The sequence below is a fragment of the Mirounga angustirostris genome, unplaced genomic scaffold, assembly GCF_029215605.1.
Source record: "Mirounga angustirostris isolate CCGP_5_RB_7025 unplaced genomic scaffold, mMirAng1.0.hap1 SCAF_1, whole genome shotgun sequence".
Taxonomy (NCBI): Eukaryota; Metazoa; Chordata; class Mammalia; order Carnivora; family Phocidae; genus Mirounga; species Mirounga angustirostris.
In genome coordinates, this window is record NW_026991709.1 from 81,241,390 (window position 1) to 81,262,144 (window position 20,755).

Here is a 20,755-nt window from a genome sequence, read left to right on the forward strand (position 1 = left end):
TTTTAGAGTAATGGAAAAGATTTTTTTTTTTTAAGGTGGGGAAAAGAGTCTGAAAAAGTAAAGTTTAATTAAAAAATCATATACACAAACAACTTCTGATTCCTTTTAAGCCCTCCCACTGGGTCTTTCACAGGTAAGTTTCCCATTGAGTCCAGACCACCTAAAGATGCACCCCCAGTGGCCAGCCAGCCAGCCCTTCCTGAACAGGTGGTCAGTAGTAACTGCTCCTCAGGCTCGAATGGATGTCCAAGTCCTGAGTGACTAAGCAGCAAGGTTGGCTTCCTGGGTGCTTCAGAAGGCCAGTTTCTTCATCAGCAGATAAACTCTGGAATCCACTTCAAATCCATGCAGGTTGTTGGCATCACCCTGCAGCCTCATGAGCAGGCCACCATAGGACACGTAGGCAGAGCTGAAACAGAAGGCCCCAGTACCATGAGTTTAAGCTCTGGAGCGGCAGCGACCTAATGGCTCTCCATCCCAGCTTAAGAAAAAGAGGTACCCTTCTAGTGTTCTGTCATTAGGAACCAAAATTCAGACAAGGATGAATGCACAAATTTGTGCAAAGAAGTGTTCTTTTTATCAACAAGAGTGAAAAATGCTACACGCCCAGAATAATGGAAATGGTCAAATGAATTAAGATATATCCATTTACTGGAATGTTATGCAGTTATTAAAATGTTTAGGAGAGGGGCGCCCGGGTGGCTCAGTTGGTTAAGTGTCTGCCTTCGGCTCCAGTCACGATACCAGGGTCCTGGGATCGAGTCCCGCAGCAGGCTCCCTGCAGGGAGCCTGCTTCTCCCTCTCCCTCTGCTGCTCCCCGTGCTTGTGCTCTCTCTCTCTCAAATAAATAAAATCTTAAAAAAAAAAAAAAATTTTTTTTAAAATGTTTAGGAAAAGCTTGAAACTGACATGGGGAAACCTGTTTTACATAACTTGAAGAAAAAGAGCAGGAGAAAACATTGTAATAAATGTGATCTCAAAGAAAAAAGTACACAGGAAAAAACCTAGAATATTTAAAAATGTTTATGTAAAAGATTCCCTCTGGGTATGGAACTATAGGTGACTTTTTTTGCTTCTTCACATTACTTCTCTGCTTTTCAAATTTCTTACAAGGGGCACATATTGTTTTAATAAAATTTTAAAGAAGAGAAAAAATAGTTGGGCAGGGAAACCAAAGAACTAGGGATTGGATTCCAGAGTAGCAAAACACACACACAAATAAACAAAAACAAAAAAGCCTAGCAGTTTAATCAGTTAATGCTGCATCTAGTTCCTGGGGAAGAAACCTTCCTTTGCACTTCACATAGCAAGATCATCAGTTTCTCATTTGGACCCTTGGGCCCCGAGGTCCTGACAAAGGGCCAAGTGAGCAGCCTACATTTCAGACTGGAAACCGTTCCCACAACAGTTTCTTTCTGGGTCCCACCTAGGTCTGAGGTGCTTGGGGAGAGAGACCCAACCCAGGAAACATGAAGCACGGCCCAGATTTTCAGAGCAGAGCTCAGGTTATCAGCACGGGGCTGGGGGGCAAGGGTTCTCCCAAGACCCTGGAACTTACAGACGCGTTGCTGCTTCAGTAGAAGTTTCATCGCCCTCAATTCTGTATACTTTCCCATACATTACGTACTCAAACTGGTCGGCCCTGTGGAACAGTGGTGGCAAGATTATTCTTCAAAGTAGTTAACAGTAATAAGAAGCCCTTTAAAAACGATAACTGGTAACTAAGTGTCAACATTCTAACAGACGTTTTCCAAACACAATGCCATTTATTCCTCCCAGGGACTCTTTGAGCAAGGTGTGACCATCTGTACTTTCCTGACGGGGAAATCAAGGCTGCAAGAGGTTAAGGCTATTCAATAAGTAAGTGGCAGGGTTGAGACTGGAACTCTAGTGGAGTTCCAAAGCCTTTCCATCACACCAAACTCCCTCCGAAGATGCAAGGCTCACACAGCCTGGGTCACTCAGTGGTCATCTCCTCAGCGATTAATAAGCTACAACCCACAAGCATGTCATCACTGCCCTGGATAAACACCTGGCTGTTTGAATTCTTAAGTGCAGCAATTTCCTTAAGGTTGCTCAGATTCTACTGATAATCATTTATTCCACAAATTAAATAAGGATCCTTCTATACCACTCATCTACTTAGTCCTCAGGCATATTTCAAGTACTCCCGTCTTCACTTCCTCACCTGGAAGGTCTATCATCTGTGGGGTTGTATTCACCGTCATCCAGGGTACCATCTTCATATAAGGTACTGGCTATGACCAACCGGAACTTGTCACCTGAAAATCATGGCAATATCTGAGGCTGAAGAACAGCTGAAATGAAAAAAAGCCTCCTGCAATTGTCTGTGTTCAATACTTACCCAAGTCCACAGGGTAAATCTGAATGTTTACATCTAAGATCAGGTCCATCTTGAAAGATTCACTCTCACAATGTAGTCGAGACACTGGAGGGAAGTAGAGAAAGAGTGGCGTAGGTAACTGCCAGGCCCAGGGCAGACCCTGCAGACCCCACTCTGGAGGATTATATGTACTTGAACACTCATTCTAACCCAGTCTGCATCCACTAGCCTCTCATCTGCTCCCAAAGAAGTGCAGACTCAATCAGAACCAGAAATGCCAGGACAGGGGAGAAAACTATGGCAAGTGGACAGAATCTCAGAAAAGAATCACAGGTCCTCTGGCAATAAATAATATCCAGGTTCTAGGCCTGCCTAGGTGATTAAGAAACAACCTGACTGAATGGCTAAAATTAACAAGTCAGGAAAGGACATATTGGCGAGGATGCGGAGAAAAGGGAACCCTCCTACACCGTTGGTGGGAATGCAAGCTGGTGCAGCCACTCTGGAAAAGTATGGAGGTTCCTCAAAAAGTTGAAAATAGGGGCGCCTGGGTGGCTCAGTCATTGGGCGTCTGCCTTCGGCTCAGGTAATGATCCCAGGGTCCTGGGATCGAGCCCCGCGTCAGGCTCCCTGCTCAGCGGGAAGCCTGCTTCTCCCTTTCCCACTCCCCCTGCTTGTGTTCCCTCTCTCGCTGTGTCTCTCTCTCTCTCAAATAAATAAAATCTTTAAAAAGAAAAAAGTTGAAAATAGAGCTACCCTACAACCCAGCAATTGCACTACTGGGTATTTACCCCAAAGATACAAATGTAGTGATCCGAAGGGGTATGTGCACCCCAATGTTTACAGCAGCAATGTCCACAATAGCCAAACTATGGAAAGAGCCAAGATGTCCATGAACAGATGAATGGATAAAGAAGATGTGGTATATATACACAATGGAATATTATGCAGCCATAAAAACAAACAAACAAACAAACAAAAAAAAAAACCCTGAAATCTTGCCATTTGCAACGACGCGGACCGAACTAGAGGGTATTATGCTAAGCGAAATAAGTCAATCAGAGAAAGACAAGTATCATGTGATCTCACTGATATGAGTAATTCTTAATCTCAGGAAACAAACTGAGGGTTGCTGGAGTGGTGGAAGGTGGGAGGGATGGGGTGGGGGGGTGATAGACATTGGGGAGGGTATGTGCTATGGTGAGTGCTGTGAATTGTGTAAGACTGATCAATCACAGACCTGTACCTCTGAAATAAATAATGCATTGTATGTTAAAAAAAGTAAAAGAAGATAGTAGGAACGGAAAAATGAAGCGGGGGCAAATCGGAGGGCAAGATGAACCATGAGACACTATGGACTCTGAAAAACAAACAGGGTTTTAGAGGGGAGGGGGGTGGGGGGATGGGTTAGCCTAGTGATGGGTATTAAAGAGGGCATGTGAATGGAGCACTGGGTGTTATACACAAACAATGAATCATGGAACACTGCATCAAAAACTAATGATGTACTGTGTGGTGACTAACATAACATAATAAAATTAAATTTAAAAAAAAAAAAGAAACAACCTGACTTTGGGCAAGTTACCCATTCATCCAAAGGTTTTGTCTTTCTGTGCCAGGTTCTGTGCTGAGTGGATTATCAGTACTCCTAAGAACTGGTGTTTGTCTTGAAGAACGTCTCAGTCTCCAGCAAAGGAAGAGACAGACACCAAGGAGGAATGATTACTGATCAATGACAGAATAAAGAGCTGTATAGCAAGCAGGCAATTCTAACTCTGAGAGGACGTCACAAAGAGCTAAAGATTCTTAGGACAATACAAGAATATAGGCTCTGAAGTCGGCATTACTCACTGTGCAGCCTTGGGTAAGTTACTTAACTTCTCGGAACAAAATGGATTAAGACACCAACTACCTCATGGTGGCTCTTGAAAGGAATAGGTAGGTCAAAATGCATGTAAGGTGCACGATACAGCGCCTACCACAGAGTGGGGAGCGATTAGAAAAATGCAGTTTACCAGCACCATGAGAGAAGGCCACCCAGGCACAGGGCACAGCCTGTGTGAAGCCAGGCCGAGTTCCGGAGTCTCCGTGTTCCCATCTATACAGTGTTTCCCGAGGGAGATTCCTATATCAGGAACTGCCTGTAGGGGCAGGCCACGTGGGTTGGGGGGACAAAGGGCCCAGGGGCGTGTCCCCGAGGCGGTTAGCCCCTTCCTCTAAACCGCCCCTAAGTCTACGTACACCTTACCTCGGTCAAACTTCTTGCCCTCCGGGTCAATGTCTTTCACATCAAAAATATCCTCAAACAGGATGCCCGCCATGGTGAGGTGGCCACGAGAGTAGCAGAGGGCTGGGAGCGGGACCACGCCTAGGGGTACGCGCTCCCCCTCGCGTGGAGAAAAGAAGAGAAGAGGGAAAGATAGTGCCTAGAGAGCGGCAGCAAGGAACGAGAACAACGCATGCCCACGGACATGCAGTAAAGCTACCACTTCCGCCGCCTGGCTCTCGGGGCTTCCTAACTTCCGCCCCTAATGGTTCTTTCCGAGAGGCCTCAGGATTTAGGGCGGGTCTCAGGGCCGGATAACTCCGCCCCGGGGCGGGGACACGATTAGTTCCACCTCCGGCCGAGGTGGCGAGGTTTCTCGCCGGACGCTGAGGCTCTACTGCGCCCTCTTGAGAGTCCGGGTCGGGAAGACTGGAATGCACGGGGGCCTACCCCAGCCAGGGACCTTGATCCTTGGCCCAGAGAAGCCCGGCCCAAGCCTTACACTGCGGGTCTGCGTGCCCGCCGAGGGCACAGTCCGCGCCGAGGGCGGGCGGAACAGAACTCCGCCCCCAGCGCGCTGACCCTGCAGGGCACAGAGCCCCGTCCCCCCAGCTGGCACGGTGGCCTAGCCCGGCCCGGGCCGGACCGGCTTGGCCCTGCTGGATGTCACCCGAGCCGGGTCCGTCCCGTTTGGGAATTTGCCATGATGTCACTATGGGGAAGAGGAAAGCCTGCACTTGTGCCCTCCCCTGGTGCTGCACCCTCCCTACCACTGCCCTCTTCCCCTGGGCCTTACTCTTCTACTCCGCCTCTTCAGCCCGGCATTAAAACCAGCCATCACACTGCTCTTTTCCTCCTGAGCGCTGGCCCTTCAGCTTGGGACTGCCTTCTCCCTCCGGACGCTGATCTGTGTGCCCCTTCATTGGCACTGTCCTCGCCCACGGATACCAGCTCTTCCTTTATACTGCCCCTTCCTCTTGGGTGCTGGCTCCTCACACTGCCCTCTTTCTGGCACTGCCTCTGCCTCCCACATGCCCCCTCATCCTGGTACGGCGTCCTCCCGCACACTCCCTGTTTCCTGGGCACTGGCCTCTCCCCTAACACTATCTCTTACATTGCCCATCCACCCTGTGCTCACCCCACCCTCTGCTCTGTCCTTCTCCAGACCCTGATAGAGAACGCAGAGCCCCAGCAGGCTGTTCCCCCATAGTGGCGAGTCGTCAGTAGCTACTCAAGTTTCTCCTTGGGCCCTGCCAGGCAAAAGCGACCTCTGTACCCCCACGCCCATCTTCCAGGAGCGGCCTCGCCGGCACCTCGACATCTCTTCCCTGGGGCCTCAGCCTTTCACTTTCCCTCCCCACCTCCACCCGGGTACACCCCGCAGGCCGGGTTATTCCAGGTGCGACTTCCTAGGGGAGTCGCGAGGAAGAAAAGGAGGAGGGAAGAGAATGAGAGAGACCGAAGGTCTCAGTTCCGAGCATCACCTCCTCACCCCCGCCTTCTGGGCCTAGCGTCCCCCTCCGAGTCCCCCCAGCTTTGCTCCTCACCCTCGACAGAGCAGAGGGGCCTTGCCAGGCCCGTCTGAGCCGCCGACCCCTCCGGAGAAGCAAGAGAGGGCGCCACTCCTGAGAGACTGAGCCCAGAGTCTGATCTAGACGGCTCTGCAGCCCCGGGCCCCAGGCCCTACCGTCCCGGCATCTCCAGCCCCTCCTGCTCCGGCTCCCCGCGCGCCGCGGGCCGAGCCCGGCCCATCCACGTGCCAGCGGACCCGCCCCCACTCCGGCCCCCGGCGCCCCTCTCAGTCCCAGGCCTTCGCGCAGAGGGGGCGCCAGCTAGCACGTTCCAAGCGCCCCCTGCCGCCTCCCCGGAGCCTGGGCGGCGGCCCCAACGCAGCCCCCCGCCCGGCTGGGCCGGCCCCCGTGGATGGGCGGGCGGGCGGAGCGGCACGGAGGGCACCGCCCTCGGCCCGCCCGCCGAGGAGGGGACGCGAGCGGGAGGCTGAGCCAGCAGCGCCCGCCCGGGGCCCGCTGCACTCTGCACTCGGCCGCCCGGGCGGCAGGGACGGGACCGGTGCCGGCGCGGGCCCTGCGGGCCGGGAACGGAGTCCGGGCCCGGGCCCGAGCCGCAGCGGGAGGCCAGAGGGCTGTAGGCAGAGATGGCGGCCGCGGGGGCCGCGGCGGCCGCGGAAGGGATGGAGCCGCGGGCGCTGCAGTACGAGCAGACCCTGGTAAGCCCGAGACGAGCCCTCAGGAGTACGCTCCCGGACCGCTGCTCCGGGTTACCCTTCGAAGCGCGAGGCCCGGGGGCCTACCCTAAGCCCGCCCTCGCCTTCTGAGCTGGGGAAACTGAGGCTCGAGGGCCTGAGAGGCTGGAGGGCTAAAGGGTGGAAGGCTGCATGCAGCTGAGGCGACGGGGGGGGGGGAGGGGGGCTGCAGAGGACAAGGACTTCAGGTTCTTATCCCAGGTGTCCTTCCCTTTACCACACCTACATACACACGTTTTCTTTGCTCCTCCCCCTCACCACCTGGGCTGAGGTCTCAGCACCCCACTACCCCTCCCAGCACCACTCACACCCTTGAACTTTTTCTCTTTTCCCTCCCATTTCCACCATCCTAGACATTCCCTCTGTCCCCACTAAGTGCGTGGCACTGCACTGGATGTAGAAACAAGAGTGTGTAGAAAGATGTTCAGACCCAAACCCAGCCCCAGCCCTTCCGCTGGGGTGGGAGTTGGGGGGGTGGGGGCTGGCAACCCAGCATTGGCAGGAACCTCCAGATTCTCTGGGGGAAGAGGTGGCCCGTCACCCCGGGGGGTTCGGGAGCTTTAGGGAGGATGTGTCAAGCAGGAATGGGTGTGGGAATTGGGACCTTTGTCCATGCTGACTCTGGGTATCCAGCCCCCACCCACCTCAGGGGTGTCCCTTAACCTCATTAGAAGCAGGGGTCCTGGGGCTATGAGCTGACTCATGGCCACCATTGTAACTTAGTGTTTGAGAAGCCTTTTTTTTTTTTTTTTTTGCCCCTTCTTGTGTCACTGGGCAGAGGACCCAAACTCGAGGGAAGGGAGTGGGCCCTGTGGCTCCTTTTCACCAGCTTGGGTTGGAATTTGCCCAGGAAGGAGGCAGGAAGGGAATGTCTCCAGGAGGAGGGGTCCTGGGCTGTAGCTGGGGCTGGGAGGTGCCCATTATAAGAGAGAGACTGGATGAAACAGGATGACAGGGAGAGGTGGCAAGGGCGGGGGGGTGGAGAAGGGAGAGGGGCAGGACTTGGCGTCGTGGTGCTACGCTAGCTGAGAATGGGGCTTGGGTCAAGGAAGCCAGGCACCTGACCTCCGAAATGGTGTCTCTCTGTTGCACCAGCCACATCTCCACCTCCTCCGCCTGGTCTCTATCTCTGGAATGAATCCTCAGGGTCACGCTCTCTCCCGAACACCCTCTGCTCCAGCCTCCCCCCCTTCTCCTTCTAATCCCTTTGTCTTTCTCTCACACACTCACCTCCCCCTCCTGCACTGTGTCCGCCTCTTTGTACTCTACTTTTTTCTCTTTTCCTCCTCCTTCCCCTCTCCTCTCCTCCTTTCTCTTCTCTGCCCCTTCCTCTGGCCTCTCCTTTCCCCTTTCTCCTCTCTCTGCCTCCCTCTCCTCCCTTTCTTCCCTATCACTCTCCCTCTCTCTCTCTGTCTCTGTCTCTGTCTCTATCTTTCCCTCCCACCACCACCCCCCCCACCAACCCTAGCCCCAACAGGAGCCCTTTGTGTCCCGAAGCTCTGCGGGTGGCAGCCAGAATCTACTCCTCCCCACCCCCCAACACACGCCCAGCTTGGCAGGTCTAGCTGAGGCTCAGCGATTGTCCCATCCCAGCACCCCAACATCCCCAGTCATAGCCCAGCCATCAGCTACTGCCGACCCCCAACCCACCACTGGAATCAGGGCAGCTCCAGAGTGGGGCTGAGGCCACCCAGCCCTCTCCACCCACCCAGAGACTTTCCACTCCCAGCTGGCCTGGCAGGCTGGTGTGGGGGGGTAGGGGTGGAGAATGGGGACAAGGGGATTAGGGTGGGTGGGAAGGGTACAGCTGAGTTGGTCACAGGCTAGAGGCCCAGCAAGAACGTGATAAGGATTGAGGCCCCGCCTGCTCCTAGGCCCAACTCAGCTGCCCCCAGCTCCCTGAGGCCCTCATTGTTGTTCCCCTTCCGTCCTTGACCATCCCTTATTCTCTGACTTTCCCTCCTCCCACTTGCAGCCTGCCTTAGGTTTTTCCATCTTTTCCTCCTCTGGGGCCTTCCCTCCCACCCCTCCTCCGCGCTCCCAAGCAGGCTTGTGAGAAGAGGACCAATTATTCTGCCACCCCCAGCAGTGTGCCCTGTACCTTGGCTGTCCCCATCACTCTGGCCAGGACAGCCCCCACAGTCTGCAGTGTGCCTTGTTTCCACACCCCAAGCCAAAGTGGGAACTGGGGGTTCAGGAGGGAGCATATAATGTGGAGGCTGGGAGAAGGGGAGTGGATGCAGTGGTCCCCGACTCAGCTCACATCTGCTAATGCCCCCATCTTCCCTATTGCGCAGATGTATGGCCGATATACTCAGGAGCTTGGGGCCTTTGCCAAAGAGGAAGCTGCTCGGATTCGCTTGGGAGGGCCTGAGACCTGGAGGGGTCCGCCTTCCCCTCGGGCTCCCCCAGAGCTTCTGGAATATGGACAGAGCCGTTGCGCCCGATGCCACAGTGAGACCTGGGTTGGGGCAGGAGACATGGCTATGCATTGTGCGGTGCTGTGCTGAGGGGGCTGGGGGCCATAGAGCTACCCACTGGGAGGTGGGAGGTTGGGGGTGGGGGCAGAGGTAGGAGCACTTTGGTGCTAGCCTGCCTGTTCTTCCCTTCCCGGCTCGCAGTCTGTTCCGTACGCTGCCATAAGTTCCTAGTGTCCAGGGTTGGTGAAGACTGGATCTTCCTGGTCCTGCTGGGGCTCCTCATGGCTCTGGTTAGCTGGGCCATGGACTATGCCATCGCTGCCTGTCTGCAGGGTAAGGACAAGGGCTGGCAGGGGGAAGGCTGGGAGGAACCAACCTGCTTCCTCCATGCCACACTTGTTCAGGTAGCTTGGCTACTTGGTCCCTGACCACCTTCCCCAGCCAGCCTGACTGCCCCCTCTTCAGGCATAACCACTGCCCCTCCCATAGGCCTCAATTTCTTGCCTCCCCTCTCCGACTGACCCTTTTACCCACTGTGATCTTTGTCCCAAAGAATGTCCTCTAGGGCCCCCTCGCTACGCCTTGTGCCCATGCTCTCTGTGATCAATATTCCCTGGGACAGCTTGTCATATCAGTATGTCCCAGTGGCTAGGTGGGGACTGGGTGTGTGCATCTGGGGTCCAGCAGCTTGTCTTCTCCCCGCAGCTCAACAGTGGATGTCCCAGGGCTTGAACACCAGCCTCTTGCTGCAGTACCTGGCCTGGGTCACCTACCCCATCGTCCTCATCACTTTCTCAGCTGGATTTACACAGATCCTGGCTCCTCAGGCTGTCGGTACAATAAGAGAGAAGGGGAGGGCAGAGAGGGGAACCTCCTGAAATGGGCACATCGAATGACTCTCGTGGGACCCTAACCTCTCCAGGGTCCGGCATCCCTGAGATGAAGACCATCTTGCGCGGGGTAGTGCTGAAGGAATACCTCACCCTGAAGACCTTTGTAGCCAAGGTCATTGGGCTGACCTGTGCCCTGGGCAGCGGGATGCCCCTTGGCAAAGAGGTAACTGCGGGTTGGGGCATGAAGGAGTCCCTCCCAAGGGAGGAAGAAGACAGGCCAAGGTCAGGGTGTGTCCCTTACTCACCACTTGTCCCTACCCCCCACCCCCCAGGGCCCTTTCGTGCATATCGCCAGCATGTGTGCTGCCCTACTCAGCAAGTTCCTCTCCCTCTTTGGGGGCATCTACGAGGTGAGGGGGAGCCCTGGGGGAAGGCAGAGGGCTGGGGCAAGCGGCCGGCTGTGCCGACAGCCCGGTTCTGCCTCCACGGCTCTTGCCAGAACGAATCCCGGAACACAGAGATGCTGGCCGCAGCCTGCGCCGTGGGAGTGGGTTGCTGCTTCGCGGCACCTATTGGAGGTAGGCCGTCGGCTGAGCCCTACTGCCCTGCCCGTGGCCTCCCGTCCTCTGCCCCTCTCATCTGGGCCTGGGCCTCAGGCGGCACTCTTGTCCCCGCACAGGTGTCCTGTTCAGCATTGAGGTCACCTCTACCTTCTTTGCTGTGCGAAACTACTGGCGGGGCTTCTTTGCCGCCACCTTCAGCGCCTTCATCTTCCGGGTCCTGGCAGTCTGGAACCGTGATGAAGGTGGGGGGCGGTGGGGGCTGGGGGGTGAGGGGAGCCCCTGGGATGGCTCGGGTGGGGGCCCGCAGCACTGCCCCTGCCTCGGCCTGGTCCTCTGCTTCCCTTTCAGAGACCATCACGGCTCTCTTCAAAACCCGCTTCCGGCTTGACTTTCCCTTCGACCTCCAGGAGCTACCCGCCTTTGCTGTCATCGGGTGAGGAGCTCAGGGAGCCGGGGTGCATCAGGGACCGGGAGGTAAAAGAGGGAAGACCCCCCTTTGACTCTGCTGCTTCTCCCCTCTCCAGTATTGCTAGTGGCTTTGGGGGAGCGCTCTTTGTCTACCTGAACAGGAAGATTGTGCAGGTGATGCGGAAGCAGAAAACCATCAACCGCTTCCTCATGAAGAAGTGAGTTGGATCTGGCCTCTCCTCCCTAGGCCTCTCTGGGTCGTGCAAGGGTGGGAGGGCCAGTGACAGGTGAGATGGCAAATAGTAGTTAAAGGTGCCAATGAAAGGCAGCACTTCGTTGAGAACATCAGCCAATGGTGTTTTCCAGGATGATTGAACATTTTGGCTTTTATATGGATTACCTCAGAATTGGCACTTCTGAATTTTTAGTCAAGGCATCTTAGATCAAAGAGGAAGACTTCCATGGAGCGCCCGGCTGGCTCAGTCGGTAGAGCATGCAACTCTTGATCTCGGGGTTGTAAGTTGGAGCCTTACATTGGGTGTAGAGATTACTTAAAAATAAAATTTTAAAATATATATATTTAAAAAAAAAAAAAGACTAAGCCTTCTTTAGGCCCTTGGTCTGGCCGGATGGCAGTGCTCCCTGGAGAGTGTTTGAGCCTTAACATCCCCCTGTTGAATCATGGAGATGGGTGAGGTTTTTTTTTTTATCTCCAGAGCATAGCTTTTCTCATTTGTGACCTTGAGGATTAGGAGTGGGGAGGCCTGAGACGTGACTTCTGTTGGGGCTGACGTCCTTCAGAGAAAGGGCAGCCCACTGAACCTGCTCCCTCTGGCACCTTTGATCAACTTCCTGAGTGGCCCCAGCTTTCCCCAACACTCAACCTTCACTCTAAGCCACCACAGAGAAACAGAGAGAGGCAAAAACTTCTCCACACTCACACAATGCGCCCTTCAGCTGGGGCTTCTGAGAGCATGGGGAGGAGTCACAGCTCAGAGGTGTCCAAGAGAGGGCTGGGGGGTGGGGGGTGGACCTTCTGCTACCTACTTGGCAGAAAAGCATTTGGGCTTATAATAACCCCAGATGGCCACCACCCTTGGGGCCATCACATCATGAACAGCAAGGGGGACCTTCTCTCACAACTGTGCGCTTTTATGTAAGGGCCAAGACTACTGTGATCTCAGCCCTGAGGTATGTGAGGGCACCCAGCCTATCACCAGTCTGTAGTAGGTACACCACCCATGTTTGATGCTATAAAACCTACATCTCTAGACGCCTGCTCTTCCCGGCTCTGGTGACCCTGCTCATCTCCACTCTGACCTTCCCCCCTGGCTTTGGACAGTTCATGGCCGGACAGGTAAATCCAGGCAGAACAGACACTTGTGCTCTCCCTTGGGGTACATCCCTTCTAAAGCCAACAGCCTTTGCTCTCCTGGGGGCCCCTTCCCTTCATCCTGGCTGTTCCCCAGCCTGAGGCACACCTGTTCACCTATAGCTCTCACAGAAAGAAACTCTGGTCACCCTGTTTGACAACCGGACATGGGTCCGCCAGGGCCTGGTGGAGGACCTGGAGCCGCCAGGAACCTCACAGGCCTGGAGCCCACCACGTGCCAACGTCTTCCTCACCTTGGTCATCTTCATTCTCATGAAGGTGGGGCTCCTTACGTGTGTATATATAGCTAGTGCTGACCTGGGCTTACTAGGTGCCAGACACCGTTCTGAGCACTTTCCAACTTTCCATATAGTAATTCCTCTTAAGCCTCACAACAATGCTATGAGAAAGGTACTGTCAGTAGCCCTGTCCTAAAGATGGGAAGTTGAGACCCAAAGAGCTTACATAACTGGCCCAGAGCGAGATGGCAGAGTGAGATTTGAACCCAAGCCATCTGGTTCTGGAGTCCTCGTCCTTCCTTCGCCTCTGGGGGATTCTGGGATAGCTGGGAGTTTGTGCCTGATAAGCAAGGTAGGCTCCTCAGGGTGGAGCTGGGGGCTGCCTGGGGCCTGGGGGTGCCTCTACCTGTTTGAACTGCCTCCCGCCCACAGTTCTGGATGTCTGCACTGGCCACCACCATCCCAGTGCCCTGTGGGGCCTTCATGCCAGTCTTTGTCATTGGTGAGTCCTCGGCTGCCTGCTCTCCTAGCCTGCACCCTTCCCACCCGCTGGCTGTCCCCTCTCTGCCTGGGAGCGGGTTTTGGTCCAGCCCCAACCCCCACCCCCCTGACTGTCCCCTGTACTGAGTGACCCACTGACCCTCTCTCTTCCTAGTGCCCCCCGCCCTCCCCCTCCACTACCTGTTTCTCTTCCCACCCCCCTCCCTGAAGGAGCAGCATTTGGGCGGCTGGTGGGCGAAAGCATGGCTGCCTGGTTCCCAGATGGGATTCACACTGACAGCAGCACCTACCGGATCGTGCCCGGAGGCTACGCAGTGGTGGGTGAGTGCTCCCGGTCCCCGTCTGTCTTGGAAGACCCCTGGTCTGGCCACGTGTCTGAGGTTCTGGTGCCCCCTGCTGGCAGGAACCAGGCTTCCCTCAGATACAGAAGCCCATCTCCAGGTCTGTACTGGGAGGCGCCGAGGGCCCCCAGAGGACCATCTCTGGGCGGGGAGGGTCGTCTGGGGCCTGGGCACCCTGGGGAAACTGAGGGTGGCTATCTCCAGGGGCCGCTGCACTGGCAGGAGCAGTGACACACACAGTGTCCACGGCCGTGATTGTGTTCGAGCTCACGGGCCAGATCGCCCACATCCTCCCCGTCATGATCGCCGTCATCCTGGCCAACGCCGTTGCCCAGAGCCTACAGCCCTCGCTCTACGACAGCATCATCCGGATCAAGAAACTGCCCTATTTGCCTGAGCTGGGCTGGGGCCGCCACCAGTATGGAGGGCTGGGCAACAAGGGGGGTGCGGGGGAGGGTCAGAAGGACCCCTCAGACCCACCTCCAGCAAGGTCCTCAGACAGTGAAGCTAGAAGACCAGCCATCCTGCTCCCTCCTGGTCAGAGCTGCCCCGTCCACACGCTGGGGAAGCTGTGGCTGGCCCCTCCTGATCAGACTCCTTGGCTCTTAGCCCTCATGCCCACAGGCTAGGGCCTTCTTTATGGTCCTGGGACGTAGTGCAGCTGGGCTACCCTCCCCATCCTGACCACAAACCAAGTGCCTCATGTCTCTGCCCTCAGGCAGTACCGGATGCGAGTGGAGGACATAATGGTGCGGGATGTTCCCCACGTGGCCCTCAGCTGCACCTTCCGGGACCTTCGGCTGGCACTGCACAGGACCAAGGGCCGCATGTTGGCCCTAGTAGAGTCCCCTGGTGAGACCAGGAGGGGACCCCAGTGCTAGGGGCATCTCCCAGGGTTGCCACTCAGGAAGGGGGAGGGCGCAGGAAGCTCAGAACCAGTCTCCTTGGTTCCAAAGGGAGCAGGCCAGCATTTGCCAGCCAGGAGTTCCCTCTGGTGTGTGGCCTATGTCCAAGGCCACACTCTGGGTGTGAAAGAAGGCCGGGGGGTGGGTAGGAGGACCTCACCCCCAGCTCCTGAGTCCTCCCACCTGCTCTGTCCAGAGTCCATGATCCTCCTGGGCTCCATTGAGCGCTCACAGGTGGTGGCATTGCTGGGGGCCCAGCTGAGCACAGCCCGCCGGCGGCAGTACATGCAAGAGCGTCGAGCTGCCCAGACCTCTCCACCTTCTGATCAGGAGTGTTCCCCTAGCCCTGAGACATCCGTCCGATTCCAGGTGAGGAGGAAAACCCCACAGTCACACAAACTTCCTAAATGTCATGTAGACTGATTGGGAGGGCGACATAGAGGCGATCTGGGGCCATAGCCTCACCAGCCCCTTCCTTGCCCGTGCAGGTGAACACAGAGGACTCAGGTTTCCCTGCAGCCCAGGGAGAGACTCACAAGCCCCTGAAGCCTGCTCTCAAGAGGGGGCCCAGCAACACCATGAATCTCGGGGAGAGTCCCACAGGTGAGCTTGTCTCCCACTAACAGCCAGAACCCAGCCCCTGAGATTTTGCTTGAGCATATCCCAGGTAAGAGGCTGCCCAGATGGGCCAGGGGTAGAACCAGGACACCTCTCCTCTCGCCCTCCTCACCTCTGCTGGTCCTCTCCCTCAAAGATGACATTGCACCCCACCCCCACCCCCCACCTTGTGTTTGGGAACACAGGGAACATGGAGCAGGCAGGCATCGCCCTCAGGAGCCTCTTCTGTGGCAGTCCAACCCCTGAGGCTGCTTCAGAGGTGAGTGGTTGGAGTCTCTCTGTCTCTTTCTTTCCAGCTCTCTCTCTCTGACACTAAGACCACCTCTCCATTTACCCTGCAAAGCCTGCCTCCATTCTCCCTGCCCTTCTGCCCTCCCAGATGTCAGCTCTGTCCCTGCTGCATGCCCTTCCTCTCAGCTCCACCGCTTACCCTCACCTCCCTCCCTGTAACATCAACTCCTCTTCTCTCTGGCTCTAACAAAGTTGGAGAAGTCGGAATCATGTGACACGCGCAAGCTGAAGCGGGTCCGAATCTCCCTGGCGGTAAGTGCTCCCTCTCTTCCTGCAGCCCAGGAGCACTAACCGGGGAGGGCTGGGCTCTAGCGGCATCAGCCTCCCTGAGCTGGGGGGGGTACACCCACCTCCACCTCCCCCCAGCCACTAGCTGTCAAGCTTCCTCCCTCTCTCCTAGAGTGACTCAGACCTGGAAGGCGAGATGACCCCTGAGGAGGTAAGGTGTGACTGGACTCTGGACCCTCCTTCTGCCTGGGAATGTGCAGTCATCATCTTGGCGGCTGTCCCCATGGGAGGGACCGTGGGGAGGGACCGTGGGTGGGAAAAGGGGCAGGCCAGCTTTCAGGGAGGCGAGAGCAGCTATTGGCACCTTCCTCCTAATCCTCTTAGTCTCATCCTCTCAGATTCTGGAGTGGGAAGAACAGCAACTGGATGAACCTGTCAACTTCAGTGACTGCAAAATTGACCCCGCCCCCTTCCAGCTGGTGGAGCGGACCTCTTTGCACAAGGTAGGGGCCATGGCCCCTGGCCTGGGGCCGGCCTGGGCTCTCAGGAACACAGGGTGGGGATCTAGGTCCGCCCATAGTTTGGACGCAGGCCAGTGGGGGAAAACAGGACAGCAGAGGTTGGGCTCTTGGCTGAGATGTTTTTCAGACACACTGCCTCAAAGGATGGGAGGCCGGGAGCCAGGGCCCCTTAGCCTCTTCCTGCCTACCGTGGAGCCAGGCATCATTTTTCCCCTGCTCAGCCTTGCCCCCTGGGAACTCTGGACCAAAGCAGCAACAAAGACAGGGTTTCAGCTGGGTGGAAGCCAGAAGGCCAGGCGAGGGTCAGAGGCATGCAGGAGACTGCCAGCACCCAACAAGGCTGTTACACCCCCGCTGAAAAAAATGGGTGAGAAACAAGCAGGACAAGAAAATCTAATAAACAAGCTAACAAACATCCAAGTAGGGGTGGGGACACTGCAGAGAAGAGATAAACAAAGATGAGAAACGCCCAGTGGGGGGCCTGGAATGTCAGACCCCAGAAAGTCTGACTTAATGTAGGCCAAAGGAAAACTGGTAGGGACACAGGAAGATAGCCCAGGAGGAGGGCAAACTGGCCTGCAGAAGTGGGGAGAAAACTTGAGTGCAGACAGGTTGGTGGAGGGTGAGGCTGACGCCAGAGGGTGGGGGCTCCCCAGCATAGAGCAGCGGCATCATCGGGCACCTTCAGGCTTCTAAGGGAATGCAGGCAAACCCGGCAGGGTGCTGGGGTAGAAACCAAGTATTTTAGCTAAATCCTGCATGCCTCCAACGGCAGCGGAGGAACACTCCCAAGGTCTGCAGCCCCGGCAGCTAGCTGAAGTGCAAGCTGTGCGGAAGAGCCAGCCTATCTCGGACAAGCAGGGGCTGGGCCAGAAAGCACGGGGCACAAAGAAACAGAAAAGCAAAAGGCAATAACTAAAAAAAAAAAAAAAAAAAGCAAAAGGCAATAAAGGAACTTATAAGCCTTTGGGTAAAGACCTCAGATCAAAGTGACTAGGGAACTACAGTGCAGTTGCAAGAAAAAAATCTATAGGCCTGAGAATACACTGAGTTTTTATTTAAAGCCTTTCTTCCTAAGACCTCTAAAGCTTTTCTATCATCTTACTTAGTCCTCAAATGTCCCATAATGATGATGGTGATAAGAATGTTGCCATTTCTTTAGTATCTGCTTCTGTGCCAGGCACTTGCCAAGTTCTTCATGTTTAATTTAATCCTCATAACAAGACTGTGAAATAGATATTGTGATATCCCAGTTTTTATAGATGAGGACATTGAGATTCAGAGAAGTTAAGCAAGTTGCCCAAGGTCACACAGCTGGTAAGCAGCACAATTGGACTGGAACCCAAGATGGTCTGACCCAAAAGCCTGGGGACTTAACCACTTTAATACGCGGGGAGACTGAGGCAGTGAGGAGGTCCCTTGCCTGAGTCAATAGAGCAGAATGAGGCCCAGAGCCCAGATTTCCTGGCCCCAATCCCAGGATTCTTTCAGATGGCCACGTTGTTGTTCCTCTCCCTGTCAATCCACTGTTCCCAAGCCCAAGATGTGCAGGACCTCCAATGGGCTCCCCGGTGTCTAATTAAATTAAAATAAAAAAGAACAAAGTGGGTGTTTGTTACAAACTTAAAAATCAGAGGAAGAGAAGAAGCCTTTGAGGAACCGACCAACAAAAGTACAAAGAACTGGAAGCGATAAGAACATAAAAGATTAGAATTCAAAATGTCCTTGCAGGCCTGAGGAATCAATTAGTAGTAGCCTAATCAAGTTCAGGAGGAGAACATTCAGGAGGAGAGGGAATTCACTGGAAACTATTTAGGAAGCCACGAGTCTAGAGCTGGCCAGCCACACCAGCTAGATGCCGCATTCATTCTGAGGCCACCTACAGACAAGCAGTGGGGGAGGCAGGAGAGGCTAGGGTGTCAAAGCTGGGCCAGCCAGGCTTTACCCAAATCCTCAGTCCGCCATGTGTCAGCTAGCTGGGGAGCCTTGGTAAATTTCTTAGCCTCTCTGGGCTTCACTTTCCTTATCGGTAGGATGGGGATCAGTACCCTAGCAGAGGTTTTTCTTTGGATGAAGGATTTGATACAGGATTTTAGAACAGTGCTGGCCATAGTAGAAGTTCCGTATATGTGAGGAATGACTACTACCACTGCTTGTACTGAGAGGCAGACAGTTGGGGACTTTAAAAGGTAGTGTAGCGAGGGAAGGATTGACGTGTGTAAGAAATGGACGTTTTCAGAGAAAAGATGAATGATTATGTGAGGCTGGAAGCTGGAGGGCCTGGCAGAATCCGAGGCCAGAAAGACCAGCTGGTATGGCTTTGGGAAGGGTCTTGTGGGCCATACTGGGGCGTCTGGGCTCTAACTCAAGTTTGAGAAAGCTCATAGGATGGCAGAGCCAAGTTGGAGGGAAGGGAGACCAAAAACAGACCCCATGAGGATGTTGTGGAGTCAGAGAGGATGGCCAAGATGCTCAAGAAGCAGATCAGCAGCGCTTGGTGACTGCCAGGGACCAGTGGTTTGCAAACCTAAAAGGCACGTAGCCTGCCAGAAGCTCATTCTCATTAGGACTGTGGAGAGAAAGAAAAATCCAGGGGAACGATTTAGTAGGATACTTGGGAGAAGATAGAGGGATTATTAAACCATAAGAAGACAAAGCTACAGGATTATTAGGACAAGAAATCTCATAACAGAGATATGTTTCCCTTTGAAGTCAGATGAGGAAATTAAAGGAAACATGCAGCACGTAGGATTGAAGTTGGATATGAGGAAGAACTTGCTAATAACCACATGACAGTTGTGATAAAAGTATTGAAGGAACACAGAAAAACTTACTCTAAAACTGAACTCCTAACTGCTTTTATAAGTATGGTCATGCCTTAGCTGGAGAGTTAGTTAAGTTCTGGAAGTCCTTTAATAAAAAAATTCAGCACCTGTTTAAGAAAATATTTTTAAAGCTTTCAGACGGTTATAATGAGTTTGAGTAACTAGTACTCGAAAAGCTGGGTTAGTAATGCCCATTTTGATTCAGACACTAAGCCAAGAGGCTTAAAAGTGAACTCAAAACATGGCGATAAGTGATAGGCCCCAAATTCCAGGAAGGGCCGTGTCAGTAGAGTGTTTTTCAAGACATCTGGCCCAAGAAAATCTACTTAGAACACAAGGGAAGCTGGTTGACAATTTCTGAGCCCTCGGGGATTACATGTAAAAGTTGGGGGTGGGGGGAGAGCCCAAACCAAGAAAAACATGGGAGCATGTGGATGGCTGTCGCTTCCCTGGACTTCAGGCTTCATCTCAGCAGCACCTGGGATGCTACTTGGGCCCCAGAAGAGCCAAACTATACGCGAGACGTAGAGAGCTTCCGGCCACGACTGACGTGTCGGAGCCCGGAGGAGGGGACACTTTAACTGCCAGCCAGCTGGAGGCAAATGGGAAGCATGTGTCAGCCACTAAAGTGGGGTGAGAGGCACGGAGCTCAGGGCCGGTACCCCTAAAGGCTACGGATACCTCCGTGACCGACTGGACATCTGCACAGGACTGGCGCTAAGTCTCCTCCTCCCACAGTGTGATGAAAAGCTCCTTCTGGAGCCGTGAAGTCACCGCACCACTGAGCCTCATGTTGCCCCTCCCGTAGGATGGGTATCATCCATATTTCTCAGAACAGGACTGAAATTAGTTGCTAATTTCAGGAAGACCTAGCCCAGTGCCTAGCCAATCATTAGATGTCACATTTGAACAGTTGTTCTCTCCTCCATCATCCTCCTTTCCAACATGGGACGAAGAATCCTTCCTCTGTCTGTTTCTCCATCAACATAAGCAACATAAAGATACCCATTATCAAGTTTCTGAGGCCTGGCTGCAGAAACATTCTCATTATTCTTTTCCCTCCGGTGGCCCTCCCTTCCCCCCCACTATCTGTGGCACCCCTCCTGTCCCCCATCCCCCACCTTGTCCTGGGACCCTCTGGCCAGTAATTTATAGAATTGTGCCCTTGCGCGTGACGTCCGGTGTGTTTTCTCCCAACCCCGCAGACTCACACCGTCTTCTCGCTACTGGGAGTGGACCATGCATATGTCACCAGTATTGGCAGGCTCATTGGGATCGTCACTCTAAAGGAGGTGAGATGATAAATGGCCATCACACCATTTCTGCTTCGAAAAAGGCATGCAGGCTTGTGTCCAACCCACCTGAGGGTGGAGTCTGAGCAGGGAGCGCAGAGGCCACGTGTCTGACCCTCTCCCCTCTCCAGCTCCGGAAGGCCATCGAGGGCTCCGTCACAGCACAGGGCGTCAAAGTCCGGCCGCCCCTCGCCAGCTTCCGTGACAGTGCCACCAGCAGCAGTGACACGGAGACCACGGAGGTGCACGCACTCTGGGGGCCCCGCTCCCATCATGGCCTCCCCCGGGAGGGGAGCCCTTCTGACAGCGATGACAAGTGCCAATGAACCCCTCAATGGGCAGCCTGGGATGGCAGTGGCCGTGGCTGTTGGCCAATCCTGAAGCTCTCCTATTCCTTCTGCCTTGGGAAAGGAGGTGGCTACCCTAAAGGCTGAAGCCCTAGCCTCCCTTCCGGGCCTGGGGTGGTGCCAAGCTCCTGGTTCGTCCTACCTGGAATCTGACCAAGTGCCCAACTGCAAGTATTCC

The 20,755-nt window shown here is 54.6% G+C and overlaps 2 protein-coding genes across 9 annotated transcripts; one reads left to right on the top strand and one right to left on the bottom strand.

Annotated features, from left to right (window-relative positions):
* On the bottom strand, positions 1–6,263 carry POLR2H (RNA polymerase II, I and III subunit H). 4 transcript variants are annotated; one of them, XM_045903231.3, is made up of 6 exons: positions 4,593–5,362; positions 4,360–4,485; positions 2,366–2,449; positions 2,189–2,282; positions 1,559–1,642; positions 1–409 (listed from the first exon to the last, which is right to left on the bottom strand). In XM_045903231.3, the coding sequence occupies exons 3-6, from the start codon at positions 2,412–2,414 to the stop codon at positions 292–294; spliced, it is 345 nt and encodes a 114-aa protein (XP_045759187.1). In that variant the 5' UTR covers positions 2,415–2,449; positions 4,360–4,485; positions 4,593–5,362; the 3' UTR covers positions 1–291. The 4 variants fall into 4 exon arrangements, with proteins under 4 accessions (XP_045759187.1, XP_064440428.1, XP_045759183.1 ...); XM_064584358.1 differs by lacking the exons at positions 4,360–4,485; positions 4,593–5,362 and adding an exon at positions 6,158–6,263; XM_045903227.3 differs by lacking the exon at positions 4,360–4,485 and having other exon boundaries at positions 4,593–5,355.
* Positions 6,264–6,487: 224 nt separating this feature from the next.
* Positions 6,488–20,746, top strand: CLCN2 (chloride voltage-gated channel 2). Of its 5 annotated transcripts, XM_045903241.2 has the most exons (24): positions 6,500–6,837; positions 9,171–9,327; positions 9,495–9,626; positions 9,999–10,127; positions 10,216–10,349; positions 10,459–10,536; positions 10,626–10,704; positions 10,806–10,931; positions 11,038–11,122; positions 11,214–11,315; positions 12,370–12,454; positions 12,593–12,748; positions 13,141–13,210; positions 13,420–13,530; positions 13,755–13,968; positions 14,269–14,402; positions 14,652–14,824; positions 14,944–15,058; positions 15,259–15,332; positions 15,557–15,616; positions 15,765–15,803; positions 15,991–16,095; positions 20,144–20,230; positions 20,362–20,746. In XM_045903241.2, exons 1-24 carry the CDS (start codon positions 6,766–6,768, stop codon positions 20,554–20,556), a joined length of 2,712 nt encoding a protein of 903 aa, XP_045759197.1. In that variant the 5' UTR covers positions 6,500–6,765; the 3' UTR covers positions 20,557–20,746. The 5 variants fall into 5 exon arrangements, with proteins under 5 accessions (XP_064440385.1, XP_045759197.1, XP_064440398.1 ...); XM_064584319.1 differs by lacking the exon at positions 6,500–6,837 and having other exon boundaries at positions 9,046–9,327; XM_064584315.1 differs by having other exon boundaries at positions 6,488–6,837; positions 10,626–10,931; positions 11,038–11,315.
* Positions 20,747–20,755: the final 9 nt, after the last annotated feature.